The following is a 21,458-nucleotide window of genomic DNA, read 5'->3' as shown; positions in this document are numbered from 1 at the left end:
GTGAATTTTAAAGATATCCGAAGCCGAGTTAAGGTTAAAATGAAACAGGAACTTAAAAAAAAGAGGTGGGGTTGTAAGTAAGCAGGTTGTGAAAGTTGGTGATATGGTTTGCCTTAAAAAGGGGAGGATGGACGGTAAAGGATTTGCTAGCTGGTCGGATCTCACACAAGTTATTGATGTTTTCAGGAATGCAGTATAAGTAGGTGAAGTGCCTGGAACCTTAACAGGGTATCGCTTTTCAAAGGTAAGGAACTCAGTTCTGACAAACATGGAAGCAATGTTATTTTTTATGTGGCTGAGTTGGAGTGTGTCAGGAACATAGGAATGAATGAGGTAGTCAATGCCAGAGCACAAAATGCTGTCAAATTTGCTCCCAGGAACTTGAGGTCATGTCGTCCACCTATGAAGTTCCAGGATTTTATTTTGACACAAAAAAAGGTGGATGATGTGTTGCGTGTTCAAGTGTGACGTGTTGCAGTTTATGCTCACACTTGTGTGAATGTGTTTACATTTGTATTTTGTCATGTTGTAAATGAAATCGTCACGAGAGGAACATCCTTGTGTAACACTCGTGCCTATTTCATATGATGCCTTACTGGAAATGAACAAACTCATAGCCTCGCGAAGTGGGTGTATATTTGAAAGGGCAGGGGAGAATATATATAGGTTGGAGAAGCGGAGGTTGACAGAGTTGTTTGTCTTCCTGATGTACGAGTATGCTGTCATATGTTGTCATGCAATAAACACCTCACTTAAGGACGAAGCCTTTACTTGCCTGGAGTCTTCTTCTGTGTATGTCTCTACAATGTACATATTACATTTAGCAATGCTTAATTTGTAAATAAAAAGGTGCCGGTGCTCAAAGCTCTCCTCTGAAACACACGGTTGCTGCAGTTAAATGTGCGAACACGGAATACCAAGGCAGAGCAACCCTGAAGACATCTCGGGCCTCTTTCATCTATTTACTGACACCCTGCCCCTCCAGCTCGCTCTCGCAGCTTTCTGCTTTCTAACTTTGTGACTTTTTTTGCTTTTCTCTTCCTCTATCTTTCCCATATGTGCCTTTTGCTACAAGAGCTCACAGTGAATGCTTGAGGCAGAAGAATGAGTCCCGGTCTGCAAAAATAAGTGCCAGTGCTCAGCACCGGAAACAACAAGCACAAATTAAGCATTGACAACTTGAAAATGATTAAAGATAAATGGTATTTATTAGCTGGTTTAAAACTTCATATTCAACAATAAAATGTTAGGCGCCCAAAAGCAGAGCAGGTTCTTACTTATTTCTGTGGTTTCCAATTATACAGTTTAGCTGGATTATATCTGTCATACCTACAGACTAAAATTAACGAAAAACTGGAAACATTTAAGAATATGAATCGAGTTAAGTGATTTGCATACACTCAGTATTGAGATGTTCTATGCATATGTAATCTGTCACATCAACCCAAAAACTGATTGCTGCCCTCAACTTTGATGTTCTAGCTAGATCTCTTTTCATGTAATGCCATTTCATATAGTGCCTAGTACCTGTCGCGGTTGGTGACTCTGCAGTGTGGCGGGGCAGAAGCGGGTTGAAGCAGAACAAAAATAATCTATCTATCTATCTATAGATATATATATATATATATATATATATATATGTGTGTATATATATATATATATATATATATATATATATATATATATATTTCTTCAAAACAATTATACTTATCTAGTCGACGCGCTGCTGACGCCACACTCCAGGCACTGCCTCCCAGCCTGCTCTGTGCCAATCATGCTGCTGCTCAGAGCAGCATTATGATTGGCTGGCGCGCCCTGGCTCGGTGCTCCAGCGCAGGCTGGGAGCCTGTACCGGCTCTCTCCAATTTAGCTAGACAGTGCCGGATTAGAGAGAGCCCTTGTGCGTATGTGTGTTTGGCCGGCCCGAGATGGGCGGCCAAACATACATGCGAACTAAGGGGGGGTGCTCTGTGCACTCCCATCACTGCTCGTCACCCCCATGGCCCTGCCCCTTTAGAAATAAAACAACAGTACACAGGGTTTATTGTCGTTTTGTTTCTAAAGGTTTCCCGCTCCTGCTTCTGCTGGTGGTGGGGCGATACTCCTCCACCCTAAGGGAGGAGCCGCCTCTGCCTAGACCCCCCTGCACATTGTTCTGGGGATCCAGGAGGTAAAAGGTGCTTCAGAAGGAAAAATATTTTTTGTTATTGGGTGTTAATAATATGATCTTCCATAATGTCTGTGTTTTAATGGGAGATGAAAATCAAGTTTCTAATGGATCCTTCTATCTCCAGATTCATCTCTGTTTGACTATACCCAGCATCAGTCTGGATTAGGAAACTTTTTGATAGCCCTCCTACGCCAATACGGGGCACCAGCTCCATCTCGACACGGCATGCAGTCTCTTGTGACATCAACACGATGAGAAGTTCTTCAGCTGTCAGGAGAAGTAACGTTATTCAACAATTTCCTCGTTCTCTTACCTTAATAGATACACTTTTCTTCAGAATGTTGCTTCCGAAACGATTCGGGTTCAAGCTGTGTCAAAACTGAGACAGTCAGATTGCCATCATGGATCCTCATTCTATCTGTTTGTGGTGCATTGGATCTCACCACAACATTGACTCCTGTCAAAAAATGCATCCCAAGATGCTTTAAAGAAAGAGAAGCTAAGATATTCATGGCTAAAGTGCGGGATGAATGTCTGGGAAGGCGAAAATCTCATCGAGGATCAAAGTCTCCATCTCCTCACGCTTCCAAGTCATCAAAGAGAAAATACATAAAAAGAGAAGAGGCGTGTTTAAAAGTCGTTTGCGCCAGTGCCTCCAATTGGTCCAACTCTGGTTCCAGCCACTCTTCCACCTGTGGCACCGATTCCGAGGCCCCAGTATGGACACCTGTTTCCGACATCTGGGATGGATCCATCTCTGCTTCCGAATGCCATATATAGCATCTTCAACAAGGCTATGATCCCCGCGTGTGCGCCGAGTGGCCTCAAGGGACAGATGGCATTGGGGGGAGAGTTTCCAGCTCCCAGCCGGCCAGTGGCCTACAAGCTCTTCCTGTCGTCGACTCCATCTCTGTTACTTGTTCCAGCTCCTTTCACTTCGGCATCGGGACGCAGCAGATCTCTGTGCCGCAGTCAACTCCATTGGTGCCACAAAAGATGCCACTGGCGACACAGATGACGCCACCGGACCCACTGCCAACCCAGTCTGATTTCTAAACTGATACAATTATTATACTTTAGTCCTATTATTTTATGCGTGGTAAGTTTGTCTATGGTGTCGTTTTAAAAAAATAAAATATACATTTACATGAATTCAAAGGATGTTATTGGAAATCAACTCTGGTACTCCTTGAATCGACTTTAGAAGGATGGAAGAACGCGTTAGTCCTGCTGGGTTTCGATCATTTGGCCTGTAGGTCTCAATGAAAGCACCAAACCAGCTGATCACTTTAACCTACTGAGCAGCTTTTTAAGCATGTGGATGATAATGGGATTCTCGCTGTATGAAAAATATCTGTATATGCACGAGTTTTGTACTATAACAAAAATATAACAAAACCAGATAATGCAATTAAAAAATACTGCTGCAGTTCTGCAGATACATAGGTATTCAATTATTTATTTTTAAAAAGAGAAATGTTTGATTATGGTTAAAAAGACAGCCTCTTTGGGAGAGTCTCACAAGCTTTATATTAAATGAGTACAGTTTATTGCTCTATAACTCCAAATGCTGTTTCCGTCATCCTTGCAGCATGTATACCAGCCCAGCTAGAAACAGTGAACTGTAATCATCAGACCAGTTAGTCATCCAGTCTGCCTACTCTGCTTTTTTAATACTTGTTCAGATCATTTATTTGTCAGTGTAATGGGAACTTCTCATGGGAAATGTGCATGTAATGAGATTGTGTGAGCACCCTACAAGAGCTGTGAAGATGCATGCGTCTTATGTCGTGGGCCAGATAAGCTCACGTTGTGCCTTCATTTTCCGTAGAGCTCCTGGCCCCCCTGCACCGAGAGGATGGCGAAGCCTTTGTTGACTTGTCCCTGACTCCTCGAGGGGAGGAGGCACGTCCGGAAAGCCGGCCTCCCTCTGGTTCAAGCAGCCACCGTGCCTTGCTGACGGCAGCAGGCAACATTTCTATTAGCAGGTGAGATATGCTGGGTGGCTCCGGCATTTCATGTTGCAGAGAAGGGGTGGTAATGGTGCTTGTGAATGCAATATCCGGTGCTACAGGCCGTTGGTTCGAAATGCCTTTGTCAGAATTTATGGCAAAGAATGGGTAATATTTCCAGTTGACTGAATGCAAAGATACAGCGTGGTGTTCGAAAGCAATTGACTGGTTAAGCACATTTTCTACAGACTTCCATACAATCTGGGATCCTAAGAGTTTTCATTACCAGGCGGCTTCTTTTGGCTTTCTATTAAGATAACTGAAATGGGTTTTGAAGGAATTTTAACTCTAAAAGAGATTCTTTTGTGCGGAAATATTCATACGTGGCATCTATTCTTTAACAGTGTGAGTGCTTAAATGGCACGGTATACGAAAATACATACGTTGACTATCAAAGGTGTCAAATAGAATATATTTCTCATTTTATATTAGCGTCGTTCACAGTTCAGGTGCTTTCGATGGAAACATTTCGGCACATAAATGGCCTCGTCTTGAAAGGGTTTGATGATGCAGGTTTCTTTTCAATTGGCAGGCAGTGAGGCCTGACGGGGCGCATGCGTAGTCAGAAGTTTACAGACTTGTCAGGATGCCCTTCAGCTTTTCTAAAGCGAAATACTAGACATCCAGAGACAGTGATGCGAAGGCATCGTCACTTTTGTTAACTTTCTCATTTTAAAAGTGATTTCGAGCTCTGATGGGAAAATAGATGAAAAGCACGTTGGAAAAAACGACATGAGCATCTTCATCACGGGTGGTCATTTTTTCGGTCATCTGTTGTGTTGTAGTTCGGATATTAAAACTTGTTGCTAACTAGGATAATGAGGGAAGGAAATTGTCCTTTTATTGTAGGAGTTTTACACTTTTTCTGAAAATACGTGAAGTGGCAACCAAGAGAAATGCTAGAAATGAAAAACCACTTTGTTGGATTTTTTTTTTTTTTTTTTAAAGTTTTGACTTACTCTGTGCCTTGTGGAGCATTAATGACGTTTCTGGGTGGGCTATAAGGGACATGAGTGTACAGCGTGCAATTCAGAGGAGGACGAACAAGTTAAAAGGGAGAGCCAAACCAAGTGCCTGGATTGGCTTCAAGAGCCAGTGCGCGAGCCGAGTCCTGAATATAGTTGGCATCTAAATCATGAAACGAACATCATGTAAAAATAAGAGAAAGTCTCTTCAAAATTAAAAGAAGCATAATTTTTTTAAACACTAAGGCATTTCCCTAGTACATCGCATTATATCACAGCGTTGAGAGGTATTAAAAGTGATATATTTTAAACATTAATTTAGAAACATTCCTGCCTTCCCTACTCCCGCACTGATGACATCACTAGCTCCTGGATTAGGGAATGAACTTTCAGATGGGCGTGCCAATAAGACTCTTCAGACTGCTGTCAAAATGATTGGAGAAAAATCCTTATCATAACATCCCACTACACGCATTTTTACAGCACTTCGTAAAGTCTACACCATCACCCCATCTGCAAAACGAACATGGCCTATCGCTGGACAGCCCCGCAACTACTACAGGAGTGCTGGAGGTGGAGGGGGACTTGGTGATTGATGTAAAGGGAGGGGCAAAAGCAGCGGCAGCCGCTCTATAACTAGAGATGAGGGAGGGGACAAAAGGAGTGGGGGGGGAGGAGAGTAAGGGGGACAGAGACAAGGTGGAAATACAAATAAAACACTCTTAGCTTTACTCTGTCCCTGCCGCCTTGCTCGTCGCTCCTTTAGTGGTGTCTCATCATCCACGGCTGGGACACTAGCACAGGCTCACCAGCAATCCTGGTGCTGCTTTAATGCGGACTGCCGCTCAAACACAGCCCTAGGTTCTGTGCAGTCTCTCCAGGCCAGCTTTGAACACAGCCAGGCTGGAGAAACCTAAGTGCGCATGCGTCCTTGGCCACCTGAGCCGGCCAGCCGGCCAAACACACATGTGCAGGTCCTTGCTCAGCAGGACAGTCCACCTTTGGTCATTTTCTCCAGTCCATGCGAGGTCTGAATTCTGGGACCCAAGGATCTATCTTTCATGCCCAGAAATGCCCTTACGGGAGGTCACCATCACTATCCGTTGAGGTTCTTCCACCTGATGACAAACTCCTGTGAAGTGTGGCATCTAGCTATCCCAGTGTGCTCTATTCAGCTCACTTTCAAGATGTCTGGACCATTCTGTTGGTGTGCAGACCCTCCTAGAAGTGTGGCTACCTGGGGGCTGCATACCTATGGAAAAAAAAACATTTGACCTGTGTATTCCTCACTCTGTCCCTGACACCAACCTGTCTACCAAAATAAGAGTAGCCCCTCATGGGGGTTTACCATTTGGCCTTTAAAGTCAGCGTCCCCTTTGACGCTCGCCTTTTGAGCTAACACCCTGTGTAGTTTCCTGCTGGGACAACCCCTCCAGTGGCAACCCTCTATTGTCACCTGTCCTGGGAGTCTGTTCCACGTCTACAAAGGGAGGCAGATGGCTGTCACATGGCTAGCATCTGCAAATGGCCACTGGTAAACTTGAGCACAAGAGTGTCAAGTTTCTAAAAGTTACATGTTGCAAAAAGTTACATTAAATTCGACTTTGGGTATCAAATCAGGCTTAATGTAACAAGTTGTTTGACACCTTGAAGTATCAACTTTAGTAGTCCCTTTCAGAAGTTTAACCAGCTGAGTTGTCAGTATGTAAACCTGTACTCGCCAATGGGGCTTCTAGCCTCTCTCACAGTAAAAACGACAATTACAAATTTTTACAGTTAAAACATGTAAAGCACATGTTCTACTTTTTAATATGCTGCACCCTGCTTTAGGACTCCATAGGCCTGCTGTAGGAGTGACCTATATAAATTAAAAAAGAGAGGTTTGGGCTTTGCCATTGCTTTAAATGGCAAACTCAAGTTAGCAGCTTTAAACTGCTCTATGGTTGGGGGACATGTTTTCCTTTGTCATACTCAAGGTGCCACAGGAAGTGCTGAAGGCCCCAAGAGACATCTTAACTTACAGTCCCTGGGTACATTTAGTACCATATACACAGGACTTATAACTAAGTTAAGGTAAGCCAATTGGGTATGAGCCAAACAACTTATACATTAGAGGGTCATAGCACTAGCACTGAGTTCTGCTTAGCAGACCTCAATGCACCCTCATAGTTGAAAAACGAGCAACATAAGTCTAAAACTTTGGGGAAGATCATGCAAAAAGAGGCATTTCCTTATAAGTGTCATCTGTTTTCATTGATATTGTTGGATGGAAAAATCCTGTCTTCATCGAAAGAGATGCACACGTTTTTAACTATAATAATCCTTCCATGCATTGAGATAACTTAAATGTGCCATTTGCTAGTAATAGTCAGACAGTGTGTAGTAAGGTGTGTGCAGCAGGTGTGTAGTTAAGTGTGCTTATTTGGGATCGTGTACTCTGTAGTAGAGTTTTTGTATTCAGGAGTGTGTAGTGATCTGTATGAAGGTGTAAGTGTGTATCAGATTGTAGTGTGTTCATGTAATGTTTATTCTGTGTATGTAAGAATGTGTGTTTGTGTGTTCTTTAGTGTTTAATCCTGTGTGAAGTAATCTATACTTATGTAAACATAATAAACATGAAGTGGACATTCCATTAGCCTTTCATTTAGTTTTATATAATTGGTCACACAGACAAAATTTGAGCAATACACTTTACTCATTCCAGAAGACTAAGGGCCAGCTGTATCAAGATTCCAGGTTGCGATTTTCAAATTGCGAATTTTAAGAAATCACAATTTTAGAAATGCAAAATGCGATGTATCAAATTTGAAAATCACAAATAGCGATTTCTTAAAATTCGCAAATGCTATTTGCAAGATGCAAATACTGAATTGCAAAAAAAATTGCGATTCGGTAACTGAAAATCGCAAATAGCGAAAACGGCAAACTGGAACAGCCTGATGACATCACAAGCAGGAAGTGAGTCAGCCCATGCTGTTTCCAGATGCCACACCCATAGGAGCAGTGAGAGAGACACAGCCCAGCATCATGGAGTCAGCATTGTGAGGAAGCCAGGATCAAACTGCAACATGGCCAATGCTGGCAATGGGAAGGACAAGGGAGACAGGAAGAGGAAGCTGAAATTCAGTGAGAAAGAATTGGAGGTGCTCATTGAGGAGGTTGTTGGGAACCATGATAGACTCTTTGGCAAGACCTCGCTCCAAGTACCTAAGAGTGAGAAGCGGAAACTCTTTTCTGACTTACAGGCAAAAATATGCGCAGTGGGTGTTGCGCACTGCTCTGTGGAGGAGATACGCAAGCAATGGTATGACTTGCGGTCCCGTGCCAAGGAGAGGGTGACCAGCAGGCTTAGGGAGGCAAAGAGCACCGGAGGCGGACCATCCACCCACACACCGTTGACCCCTATGGAAGACCTGGTGGAGTCCACATTGCTGCCAGAAGCTGTCAGTGGTGTAACTGACATTGACACCTCAGGGACACCCAGCACCAGCAAAGGTAAGGCCAGTAATTATGTGTATCCCCACATGTGCATGTCCACATGCCCCTTAGGAAATAGAACATAGCTTGATGCACAATGAAAAGTAGTCCATGTCACATCTTACATACAACACAACAGTGCCTTATGGGAGTGGTAGTACACAACCCAAGGTGAATACACAACATAAATAGCAAGATAGTGGTCAGCCACATAGAGAAACATCACAAACGGCTCAGGGTGACACAATTTAATTGTACATTTAAAGCAACACTGTGGAAATCTGTGACAAATGCTAGAACTGACATGCTGCAGATGACTCGGTCCCTGCTGCTGCAGGATCTCAAAAAGTAGCGGAAGCAGAAACACAGCCACAGTCAGACTCAAATACCAGTGAGTCCTACAGTATTGTTCCGACTAGACGCAGGGCAAGGGTGTTACCACTGTCAGAGTATAACCTGGACTCAGATGAGATGCCAGAAAACGAACCCACACCACCACCAGAGGCGAGTCCCACAGGAAGACAGCAGTCTCTGCGCCAGCGTCAGTCAACTCCCCTCAGGAGGTGCCAAGATGCAGGCAGACAGGGCACAGAAGAAGGAGTGGGCCCATCAATCTTTGGAGGCCTGGAAGCTTCAATGCTGAAGGTGCAGCGCCTGCAATGTAAACATTTGAAGACAGTTTGTGTCTCACAATAGCAATATGGGGTTACAAAACAAGCACTTGGAGACCCTGATTGAGGGACAGCAAAGAGTTGCTGAAAACACCAAGGAGTTGACACAGGCCATTGGGGAACTATGCACTGAGATACGGAAGGAGCGTGTCAGCCAGTGCAGGCGCCATCACCAATATTTGGCGAAGTTTGATAGCTTCTGTAGATCAGTCAATCGACTTCCAAGTTCAAGAGCCCAGATATCACGGCGTGCCGTTGCCACATAGGTGGAGATGGCACATTGCAGTCGGGACATTGCACAGGAACTAGTGCAAACTACCAACGTAGTAGATGCCATGCAAACAGCACGCAGTGCCACAACCAGCGAACTGGGTGTTGGTGACAGTGAGGAGTCCTCTAGCCTCAGCAGTCCGACAGTCTCTGTGATTGATCCGAAACGTCGCAGTGCCAGGCACAGTACTACAGGTGAACCTGCTACTAGAGGTGCCAGCGAGGGCACTGAGCACTCAAGTGGAGTGCGTGGACATAAGAAGTGATGTTGAGGGCTACAGGGGACCACCTCAACATGTAGAAATAAAGTCATGCTATGATGCTAATAGTGTGACACTGTTAATAGATCAAGTGTGCCTATTGTGAATAGCTATGTTCTAATGACACATTGTTTACCTGAAGTCAAGGTAATAAAGATGCTAACTACTGAAATACATATTATTGAAGTGGATTTGTCATTACTTACATCAAAAGTCGCGTGATGTCAGCACGTCTTTGCCTGCCTTCTGCTGCACTGGTCCTGTTGGCTGGTAGAAGGGGTGGTAAGGAATCATCATCCTCATCTGAGTCTGGCTCCGTGATTTCCACTGGTATGCCCCTGGTGGTTGCTATGTTGTTCAGGATAGCACATTTGGCCACAATTTTGCATGTTGTCTCAGGGCTGTACTGTAGTGTACCTCCACTCATATGGATCCACCTGAAATGGCTGTTCAGCAACCCAAAAAGTGCGCTCCACAACATTGCAGGTAGCCCTATATGCAGCATTGTACTTCTCTCCGCTGGAGTGGCAGGGCTCAGGTAGGGCATTAGCATATAGGTGTGCACTGCATAGGCATTGTCTCCTGAATTCGCAGAGAGTAAAATGATTACATTTGCTGTCTGACGTCATGCTTACATCAATGCATTATTGTGAACTATCAAATTACCTAGTAGCTATCCTTCCCCAAACTCCCCACCTAGCAGTCTTTTGTGTATCCCGCTGTGGCGAAAGATGTAGGAGTCATGTGTGCTCCCTGGGTATCTGGCCACGAGATCGGTAATGGGGTAGGAGGCATTGCATATCACCTGTATGTTCATAGAATGATGGTTTTTACGGTTGCGATACACATACTCGGTGGCCATTGGTGGACAGATTGCTACATTTGTCCCATTAATGGCACCTAGCACATGTGGGAACTGTGCTATCTGGTAAAAATTAACTTTGATTTGTTGTAATGCCTGTGGGGTGTTGGGGAATCTTATGTACAGTTGTATTCAGCTCAGCATGGCATTGAGAAATGCATTGAAAAATCTAGAGCGGGCACTCTGTGATACCCCTCCAGCTGCTGCTATTGACCCCTTGATAACTCCCTGAGGCTAGTAGGTGCATGGAGCATAATACCTGCCAATGTGTAGGTTTGCTATTGGTCCTGTGTGTTGTGCGCTGCAGCATGGGTTGTAGCTCAGCTATCAGGTCAAGTATCATGGCTGAGCTTAACCTGTACTTATCATACATTTCCTCCTCAGTCTGGTCAAAAAGGGTTCCTGTCTCCTCTACTCTCTCCTCAAACCTGCCAAGATCCTCATTCTCCTTGCCATGATGTAGATTGCAGCCATTGTGGAAGAGGGCTGAGGCATTCTGGGCCTTTTTATATAGGTTGCACCTGGTTATCACCTGGTTTCAATTTGTGGTAAATTGCGTGTGCAAACGGCTATTCTGATGGATACAACTACCTGTGGATTCCTCACCTTATGAATTCGATCCTTGCGCCAGCATCCGACGGAAAGTCTTCTTCCTAGCTGTCTACGTCGACGAGGACGTCATAATGGCACGGCTCTGCGTGACTCCGTCTGACGTCAACGTGCCAATAAGAGGTCCCCGTCGGCGTACTAACGTCAGTTTTTCCTTTTTCTGTGCATTCGACTCCAACGGTTTTTTCTTCCTGGCCCGTTGGTAACTGTAGCGATCTCTTGAAGTTACAATGTCGCCTCCGAAGAAGTCCGGGTTAAAGCCGTGTAGGGAATGCGGGGGTCGGATGTCAGTGACCGACCCCCATTCGGATTGTATTTGGTGTTTAAGCTCCGAACATGATGTGGAAGGATGTTCTTCGTGCCAGAGCATGAATCCGAAAGCTCTGTAGGAACGCGAAGCGAAGCTCTTCTTGGCCAAGGCAAAGAAGAAGGAACACAAGAAGGTTTCTTCCCATGCTTCTCCCAAAAAACATAAGAAGTGGTGTCATCATGACTCTCGGTGCCGTCATGACTCTCGGCGCCGTTCGGAGCAGAGCCGATCGAGGAGTCGTTCGAGGTTGAGATCTCGTTCGTCACGGCGCCAGAAGACGTGGGAGATGAGTCCTACGGTCACGCCTCAGCCGGAGAGTCTGGGGTTGTCACCGGCGCCTTCAGTCTATGAGGTCACTCAAGGTAGTCCTCGCTTCTCACCGGCGCCGAGGGATCCTGATGTTCCCCAGACGTCTATACAGCAATACCCGGCGTTCCCGACTCCAGGGACGGATCCGGCCGCATTTTTGAATGCGATGTATGCTGTTTTTCAATCCATGGCCCCTGCTGGTGCACCGGCGGGTCCCACTGGGCCATTGGCATTAAATTTGGGCTCGCCGGTGTCGTACAGGGCTGCTCCATTCATGCCCTTCTGCCCTACAGAGCCTGGTGGTCTGGCGCCGGGGGTTTCCCCTGGCAGGAGTCCTTCGCCTAGGACCGTGGATCCGTCGGCTTCTCATCCGACTCCGTCTCCGCGCCATCCGGCGTCATTGGTGGCCTCATCCAGACCGGCTCCATCTCCTTCTGTACATTGGGCGTCGAGGAGGTCATCTGCCGACTTCGGGCCAGCGCCGGCTCCGGCACCGGTTGAATCTGGGAGCCTTCCGGAACCGGTTCAAGGTCTGAGATCATCGGCGTCGATGGAGTCCTTGTCGACGCCGGCTCTGGAGACACATTTAAGATCTCGAAGGAAGGCGTTGAGGCTTCTGGAGGAAGAGGAATACAGAAGGCTTGAGGAAGGTGAGATAGAGCCTTCTGAAGATTTCCAGGGACTTGCCACTGCAAGTGGTTTGGATACTTCCCCGGAGTGGGACATTGCTTCTCCGGGGAAGTTTACTGAGGAGGCCGCCTCTTTCCATGCTGTGGTGAGGAAGGCAGCTGATTATCTGGATTTGCCTTTGTCCACAGCAGAAGTTAAGACTAACCTACTCACAGAGGTTCTTCATCCTTCTTCCTCCAGTGCTGACCCTTTGTTGCCTTTTAATGAGGCTTTGACTGAGCCTATTATGGACCTATGGAAAAAGCCGGTGACATCTCCTGCGGTGAACAGGGCAGTGGCGAGAAGGCATAGAAGTGCCCCAGGAGATCCAGTTTTTCTATCTCGTCACCCGACTCCGGAGAGTTTGGTGGTTCAGGCATCATGTTCTGCAAAGTCTGCCCCCGGTACATTCCCTGGTGTTCCGACAGACAGAGAATCCAAGAGGATGGCGCAATCCTCGAAGAAAATGTTCTCCTCCTGCAGCATGGCCCTGAAAGCTACCAATTCCACCTGTGTGCTAGGCAGATACATTCATGCCCTAATGGACTCTGCTAAGGAGATGGCGAAAGATCTGCCACAGGAAGTGAAAAAATCTTTTGGGGCCCTGTTCTTGGATGCGCAGGCTGCTGCACAGCAGATTATTCAATTTGGCTTGGATACTACGGATTCTATTGCCAGGGCCATGGGAACATCGGTGGCTACGAGAAGGCATGCCTGGCTAAGGTCTTCGGGCTTCTCGTCAGATGTACAATCCACTTTAATGTACCTTCCATTTGATGTTTGGGGACAAGGCAGACTCTGCCCTTGAACGGTTTAAGGACTGTCGGGCTACAGCTAAGTCCCTGGGTTTGCAGATCCCTTCTGCTACATTGTACAGGCCTTTTCGTAGGTTTCGAGGGTTTGCTAGAGGTTCTGCCTTTCGTAGGTCTCAATCTTATGCCCAACAACCTGCCAACCTGCCCTATCGTGCCTTCAGAGGGTGAGGTAGGGGTAGGGCTAGAGGTCCAGCCCAGCAGCTCTTTTCTTCTTCATCCTCCTCTGGTGGACAACAGCAGAAGCAGCCCTAGTTTTCCCCACTTTATCAGTCACACTTCTCCTGTAGGGGGAAGATTGAGTCTTTTTCTGCAGCAATGGAGGTCAATTACAACAGACTCTTGGGTGCGAGGAATTGTGGAAAAGGGCTATGCTCTCTCCTTTCAGGAGTTTCCTCCTCCCTTCCCTCCCCGTCTCTCCTTTTGTTCAGAAGAACATCTTCTGTTGTTGCAACAGGAGGTTGCAGTCATGTTGGCAAAGGGCACTATAGAGTTGGTACCATTGCAGGAAAGGGGTCAGGGGTGTTATTCAAGATATTTCCTGATTCCCAAAGTGGACGGTCGTCTAAGGCCGATCCTAGACTTGAGGATTTTGAATTTGTTCCTGAAGCAGGAAAAATTCAAAATGCTGACCCTAGCGCAGGTGCTATTGGCGTTGAACGAAGGAGACTGGATGGTGTCTGTCGACTTGCAGGACGCGTACTTTCATGTTCCCATAATCAAGTCGCACAGGAAGTATCTCCGTTTTGTGGTCGGATCGCAACATTACCAGTTTGCGGTTCTCCCGTTTGGTCTTACTTTAGCACCCCGGGTCTTCACAAAGGTGATGGCAGTTGTTGCAGCACATCTCAGAAAGAGGGAGGTAGCGGTTTTTCCCTACCTGGACGATTGGTTGATCAAAGCCAAGTCTCCAGAGATTGTGTTGTCTCATCTGCGAATGACAACGCAGTTGTTGTTCAATCTGGGTTTTTCGGTGAACGTACCCAAATCTCACCTGGAGCCCTCTCAACGCCTCCTGTTCATAGGGGCAGTATTGGACACAACAAGGTTTCGGGCCTACCCCCCACCTCAGCGGGTACAGGACATTCAGGCGCTGATTCCTTTGTTTCAAAGAGGAGCGGCAGTTCCAGTCCTCAAAGTCTTACGCCTGCTAGGTCTGTTTGCTTCTTGCATTCTGTTGGTCACTCATGCTCGCTGGCATATGAGGGCTCTTCAGTGGTGTCTCCGCAGACAGTGGTTCCAGCACAAGGGGGATCTCAGGGATTCAATAAAGATCTCCAGGGACGCTGTAGCGGATCTTCATTGGTGGACAGTGGACGGCAACCTTTCCCAAGGAAAACCGTTTTCACTGCCACCTCTGGTGGCCACAGTGATATCGGATGCTTCCACTCTAGGGTGGGGAGCTCATCTGGGGGTCCTGGAGATCAAGGGTCGTTGGTCTCCAGCGGAACAGATGTTGCATATCAATCTGTTGGAATTGCGGGCTGTACGTTTGGCACTCAAGGCCTTCCTCCCTTCCCTTCGCGGTCAATCAGTTCAGATCCTGACGGACAACACTACTGTGATGTGGTATATAAACAAGCAGGGAGGAGTGGGGTTGTATCTTCTTTGCCGAGAAGCCCTACGACTCTGGTCCTGGGCTCAGGACCATCAGATTTGCTTGATGGCAAACAATTTGGCCGGAGTGTTGAATGTACGTGCGGACGTTCTCAGTCGTCACTTCTCATTAGATCACAAGTGGCGTCTCCCTCCGGATCTAGTCCTCCACATCTTCGAGATGTGGGGTACTCCTCAGGTGGATTTATTTGCCACTCGGGAGAACGTGCATTGCCCGTTGTTCGGCAGCCTCCAGTATCCGATGCAAGGGGCTTTGGGGGACGCGTTTCAGATGTCCTGGAACGGCCAGTTGCTTTACGCGTTTCCCCCCATACCCTTGATTCCTCGGGTTTTGAGGAAGGTTCGTCAAGACCGGGCCCAAGTCATATTGGTAGCACCGGACTGGCCGAGAAGGGTATGGTATACAGACCTACTTCAACTCTCTCAGTGCCCTCCGCTCCGTCTCCCGCTCAGGACAGATCTCCTCTCTCAATCGCAGGGGCAGGTTCTACAACCCCACCTCCAGAGCCTGCACCTTCATGCCTGGAGATTGAACGGGGCAACCTGAGTTCTTTTTCTCTCCCACCGGATGTAGTGGATGTTATTCTATCGTCCAGACGACACTCCACTAAGTCTATTTATGCCGGAAGGTGGGCAAAATTTGTGTTGTGGTGTGGAGAGAACCAAAAATATCCATTAAAAGCCCACCTTTCAGATGTACTTTTGTTTGCTCTTAGTTTGGCGAAGAAAGGCTGTGCTATAGCTACAGTTAAGGGTTATTCTGCAGCTCTGTCGGCGTTTCTTTGCCTTCCGGATCAGCCGTCTTTATTCAAGTCTCCCATTGTACATAGGTTCCTTAAGGGTTTGGTAAATAGCTTTCCTCCTACTACTTTTCACATGCCTCAGTGGGACTTAAATCTTGTTTTAACATTCTTAATGGGTTCGCCTTTCGAGCCCATGCATTCTTGTCCATTAAGATATTTTGCCTTCAAGACTGTTTTTTTGATCGCAATTACTTCTGCTAGGAGGATTGGAGAGCTTCAGGCACCCTCCGTTAAGCCCCCTTTCACTATGTTTTTCCCTGATAAAGTGGTTCTAAAAACCAGGGCTGCTTTTCTGCCGAAAGTTGTCACCCCTTTTCATTTGGGGCAGAATATCACTCTTCCTGCTTTTTACCCTCCTCCCCACCTGTCTAAAGAAGAAGAGAGACTCCATAGGTTGGACCCTAGGAGGGCCCTGAGTTTTTATCTCGAAAGAACTAAAGACTTTTGTTTGGATGAGCAACTGTTTGTTGGATATGCTGGTCAGCAAAAGGGCAGAGCTGTACAGAAAAGGACACTCTCCAGGTGGGTCATCTTGTGTATCAAGATCTGTTACTCTTTGGCAAAAAAGGTCCCTCCTGAAGGTATCAGGGCCCACTCTACTAGGGCTAAATCCGCATCCTCAGCTTTGGCGAGGGGAGTTCCATTGATAGATATATGTAAAGCGGCAACTTGGGCGTCCCTCCATACTTTCGTGAAACATTACTGCTTAGACTCTGAGATGAGGAGGGACGGTCACTTTGCTCGCTCGGTATTGCAAGATTTCTTAGTGTAATCAGGTGGGCACCCACCACTGAGTGCGGTACTGCTTGGGACTCTATTCATAAGGTGAGGAATCCACAGGTAGTTGTACACATCAGAAGAACAAGTTACTTACCTTCGGTAACGCTTTTTCTGGTGGATACACTTGACTACCTGTGGATTCCTCACGGTCCCTCCCGCCTCCCCGTTGCCTGCCTGGTTACACTCTTATCTTGCAGTATTTAGATTAAATATTTATTATTATATTTTTATATTTATATATATGAAAGCGCATATATATGTATATTTATATGTATATAGTGATATTTCTCTATTTATTTTGTATATTTATGTATTTCAGCTCTCAATAAGAATGGATTGTTTAAATGGTCAAGGTTTTTGTGTGTGTATATCTTTCTATATTATTTATCAATTTTCATGGTGGGTTTACTCCTATTTGCTTCAAGGGCACGAAAAAAGTGAGGTGAAACTGACGTTAGTACGCCGACGGGGACCTCTTATTGGCACGTTGACGTCAGACGGAGTCACGCGGAGCCGTGCCATTATGACGTCCTCGTCGACGTAGACAGCTAGGAAGAAGACTTTCCGTCGGATGCTGGCGCAAGGATCGAATTCATAAGGTGAGGAATCCACAGGTAGTCAGTGTATCCACCAGAAAAAGCGTTACCGAAGGTAAGTAACTTGTTCTTCTGCGAATAATCGCAAATTGCGATTTTTTTGTTACATCTCATTGCGAATCTGTTTTTGCGTGTCGCAATCTGCATCTCGCAAATAGCGGCACTATTTAGGAGATCGCTATCTGCGATTCTCTATTCTGTATCACAATTAGCGTTTCGCATAAAGCGATTCGGTAAATCATATCACTATTTGCGAAACGCTGTTTGCGACACGCTAATTCGTGTCTCATTCGCAAAAAATCGCTATTTTTTCGATTTCTTATTTTCCCACTGCAAATGCCTTTCATTAATCGTAAAATGCATGTTTGCATTCACAGACGGACATTCACACCATTTGCGAATGCAAAAATGCTTGATAAATCTGGCCCTATGTAACTTGAACAAAGAACGTATTTAACTTTTTTTAAATTTCAATTATTGTTTTTTGTGTGTAACATTTTCAATTAATTTTCCACATCTATAAAAATAAATGTGCAGTGTAGTTAGTTCTGGGTTGCTTTTAAAATATGGACTAAATATTTGTAGCTTTTTTCTGAATGATCGGTTTTATTTGTTTTTGCAAAGTACTTACCATTTATTTTAGAACTTCTTGTATGTATAGTAATGCCATTTTAGTTGTGTTTATGTTTGCAGACTTCACTCAAGTTTATGAGCATTATTATAATAAATATGTATGAAATGTTTATGGAGATGGAGCGCAGTTATGCCTACATTATAGGATATGTTCGCTCAGCACCATCCTACTGTAATTATGTTACATTTAAGAGGGAATGATCTTTGCCATTTCCAGGTTCACATCTTTGTTTCGTAATGAAGGAAGATCTTGGCTCCTTACATCTTATTCATCCTAATACATACTTCATTTCCCCCTGCATTGCCCAGTGCCAAAGGTGTCTCTTTGTGGTGGGGTGCAAACCAAAGACTAGAATGTGCACATCGCAATATAAGTATCTCTGTGACTTCATATTTTGGAAATTACCAATTTGGCAGTACTAAACATTCCAGTATAAGATATACTAAACCATATTGGAAATAATATTAATCTTACTGGCTTGTTTAATTCTTGCCTTGTGTGTAAGCTCCAAAATGCAGTGACATATGCGTTTTAGTTAATGCCACTGACTTGCATCCACTACCATCTTTCCAGGATACCCAAGACTTTTCTAAGATTCTTGATACTTTTTCTTGTACATACTCCTGCAGTAAATTTAATTTTCTTATTTTTTAAAAAGATGTTTTAATGTTTGCAGTAATTACAGCTATGGTTGTGGACAAAGTAATATTTGCAAACATTGCCACATTTAAAAACTAAGAATAATAACAACCAGATGTTTAAACCATTTTCGCGGTCCAGGATAAGACATTTGAAAGAAAAGTGTTAAAGAAAAGCTCAGAGCATATGACTATACAGAATAATGTGTTTGAAACATTATAAAGAAAACCACCAAATTTCTGTTGTACGCAATCATTGCCATGTTCTTGCATGACAGCTTGCCATTCCTCCCTTCTTTGCCCACCAAATAATAGTAATCCCTGATGCAGTTATCATAACAAATCATTCAAGAGTGACAGATAACTCTTGTGTCCACTTGCTTCAGGTGGGGTGCGGGAGTGAGGGGAGGGGGGATTTTCCAGACTAGATCTGGAAAATCTTGAGCAGTAAATCTGCATGCTGGTAGGTGGCATCGATCAACTCTGTTTTAGCATCACCCATGTCGGAATTGACATTGTGGTCACCATGAAGCCCTAACATCAGTTCCTATCTTTCTGTGCCAACAGTGCATATCTGGAGAGCTACCTTGGTTACTTTTTTTTACCACTTTTTTCAACGTTATGTTGACCCTTTTTGAGCATTTATTCCTGGTGTGCTTAAGGCCATGTCCCCCCAAAATCTACGGGTTTTAAAGAATGTGGGGCCAAATGTCAGTATCAGATCCACACTTGGTTTGTCTCTGGTGCTTGGGCTCGGGCCACAACCCCAAATACTTCACAGAGTGCAAGTCCATGCACCCCGCACCCCAATGCACTCCACCTGCAGACCTGGCATCCAACCTTGCTCCACATTTTCCAGAACCACTCCTGCTCCATTGAAGGTATACTACAATGTCATGCATGCTATCTTTGGGCCACCGACTCCCATTGAAATGCATTTGTTCCTGAGAGTTGTCTCGACTAGCTTACTTCCCGTGGAACTGCCCCTGATGCCAGCCAGGCCCTCTTCATCCGCCCGCTGATCTTGACTGACGGCGCCCTGGGTGCCTTCTTCTGCCCCGGCTCCTTTACATCCAGCCCTGTCCAGTATCAAAGCTGGCACCTTTCGATGCCAATGCCGCGCCATTCAGGCCCTACCAAGCCCTGGACTTACCACCCCTAGATAGACACTTTCTTCCTGGTGGGGGTGATGAGGAGGAAGGGTTTGGTCCCCTTGAGGATGATCCTGAGCCAGAAGAAAACTAGTATGAGGAGCTGGGTGATGCCAGTGGCTTGGACACTTCTCCGTGCTCTGGCATTCTTTCCCCTCCGGGCACTTTTTTGGTGAAGGGGCATCCTTCACCCCTGTAATGCACAGGACAGCAGAGGTCTTTGACCTACAGTTGCCAGCAGTGCAGGTCTTGATACAGGGGATTCATCCAGTAGCAGATTCAGCTGAACTGTTGCTCCCCTTCAGTGAAGCCTTCACCAACGTTCTCCCTGGTGCTTGGGCCATCCCTAGTACTGGGGCTCCTATGCACCACATGATTGAACAATGCAATTTTCCTGCCCCAGGAGACCCAGCCTTCCTCTCCCAGCACCCCTCCAATGAGGGCCTGGTTGTGCAGGCTTCAACAATTAAGGTCAACCCACACGTGTTCCCTTCCACTCCACCAGAATGGGAATCTAAGAGGCAGGAAATCTGTGGGAAGCACATTTTTGTTTTCCACCAGCCTAGCCTTGCAGTCGGTAACATGTCATGTCTCTTGTGCCAATACTCCCAAGCATTGCAGGATTCGATTGCGCAGCTGCTTCCCATGCCTTAGTAGACGGTCTGGATGCAGCAAAGTTCACCATCCTGTGTAGGTTGGATACTATGGACTCCCTGGGTGGAGCCATGACCTCTACGATGGCATTGTGTCACCACACCTGGTTGCAGTCTACTAGGTTCTCGGGGATGCCCAATTGTCCCTCAATGGGTCTTGCCTTCTTGCTGACAAAAGTGACACAGTGCTCAAGTGTTTTCAGAAGGTGGGGGTCACTGCTAAGTCTCTCAGGCTTTCTCTAACTGCCCAATCCCAGCAACAGTTCTTTCATCCCTACCACAGCTATGGTCAGGGCACATATGGGCATCCTCCAAATCAACCATAACCGGCAGTCCAGCAGCCTACCCAATCCTTCAGGCTGGGACTTCCTCTCATAACTCCTTTTGCCCTTTAATTAAACCCTTACTGATGTCCTGCTGGGGACCTGGTCTGAACCCAGCAGAGGGGAGCTCCTGTAAATAGGGCAATCACCCCGTGCCATAGACCTGCTACAAATGACCCAGTGTTACTAACGCAACACCCTACCACCAAGAGCTTGGTTAGCCAAGTCTCTACTTCTCAGGGTGGATTATTTTCCGCACCCCCAGATAGGGAATCCAAGAGGCTAGACGAACTTGTGAAGAAGCTGTTTTCTTAGTCCAACTTGGCATTGCAGTCCGTGAACACAGCGTCCCTTTTGGGCCATTAAACCACTACTGTATGGGTCACGGTTGTGCAAGTGCTGCCATAGGTCCCAGAGGAGACCCGAGCCACTCTCTCTCAAGCTGTTGCTGATGAGAGAGATGCAGCGAAGTTCACAATACGATGTGGGCTGGACACGACCGACTCACTGGGCAGAACAGTTATATCAACAGTGGCCTTGAGGCTCCATGCCTGGTTGAGGACGTCTGGCTTTTCGGGGGGATGTCCAATCTACACTTATGGACATGCCGTTTGATTGTACCCGTCTCTTCGAAGGCAAAGCAGGCTCTGTGCTCGAACGCTTCAAGGAATCTCATTCTACCGCCAGATCCTCGTAGCTGTCCCTCACCTCCCTCCGTCTACTTTTCACCCCTTTCGTGTCTACGGAAGGGGCATCCCACCATTTTACTTCCCTTCCAACAGCTGTACTGCACATGCTGCCGAGCCTCTGCAAGTCCTGGGCCGCGGGATCCAACGTCCTAAGGATCACTGAGCCAGTGGTCTGTCC

General features: G+C 46.1%; 1 protein-coding gene across 7 annotated transcripts in view; it reads left to right on the top strand.

The window, feature by feature from the left end:
- Positions 1-21,458, top strand: part of WDPCP (WD repeat containing planar cell polarity effector) — a 2,103,513-nt gene that overhangs the window by 1,915,568 nt on the left and 166,487 nt on the right. For all 7 annotated transcript variants that reach the window (XM_069234220.1, XM_069234221.1, XM_069234222.1 and 4 more), the window contains one exon: positions 4,002-4,158. In XM_069234220.1, the coding sequence (XP_069090321.1) occupies positions 4,002-4,158 (157 nt within the window). The remainder of the gene's footprint in view (positions 1-4,001; positions 4,159-21,458) is intronic.

Source organism: Pleurodeles waltl, chromosome 5, assembly GCF_031143425.1.
Source record: "Pleurodeles waltl isolate 20211129_DDA chromosome 5, aPleWal1.hap1.20221129, whole genome shotgun sequence".
In the NCBI taxonomy this organism is placed as follows: domain Eukaryota; kingdom Metazoa; phylum Chordata; class Amphibia; order Caudata; family Salamandridae; genus Pleurodeles; species Pleurodeles waltl.
Note: the sequence above shows the minus strand (reverse complement) of the source record. Positions and strands in the feature narration are given on the sequence as shown.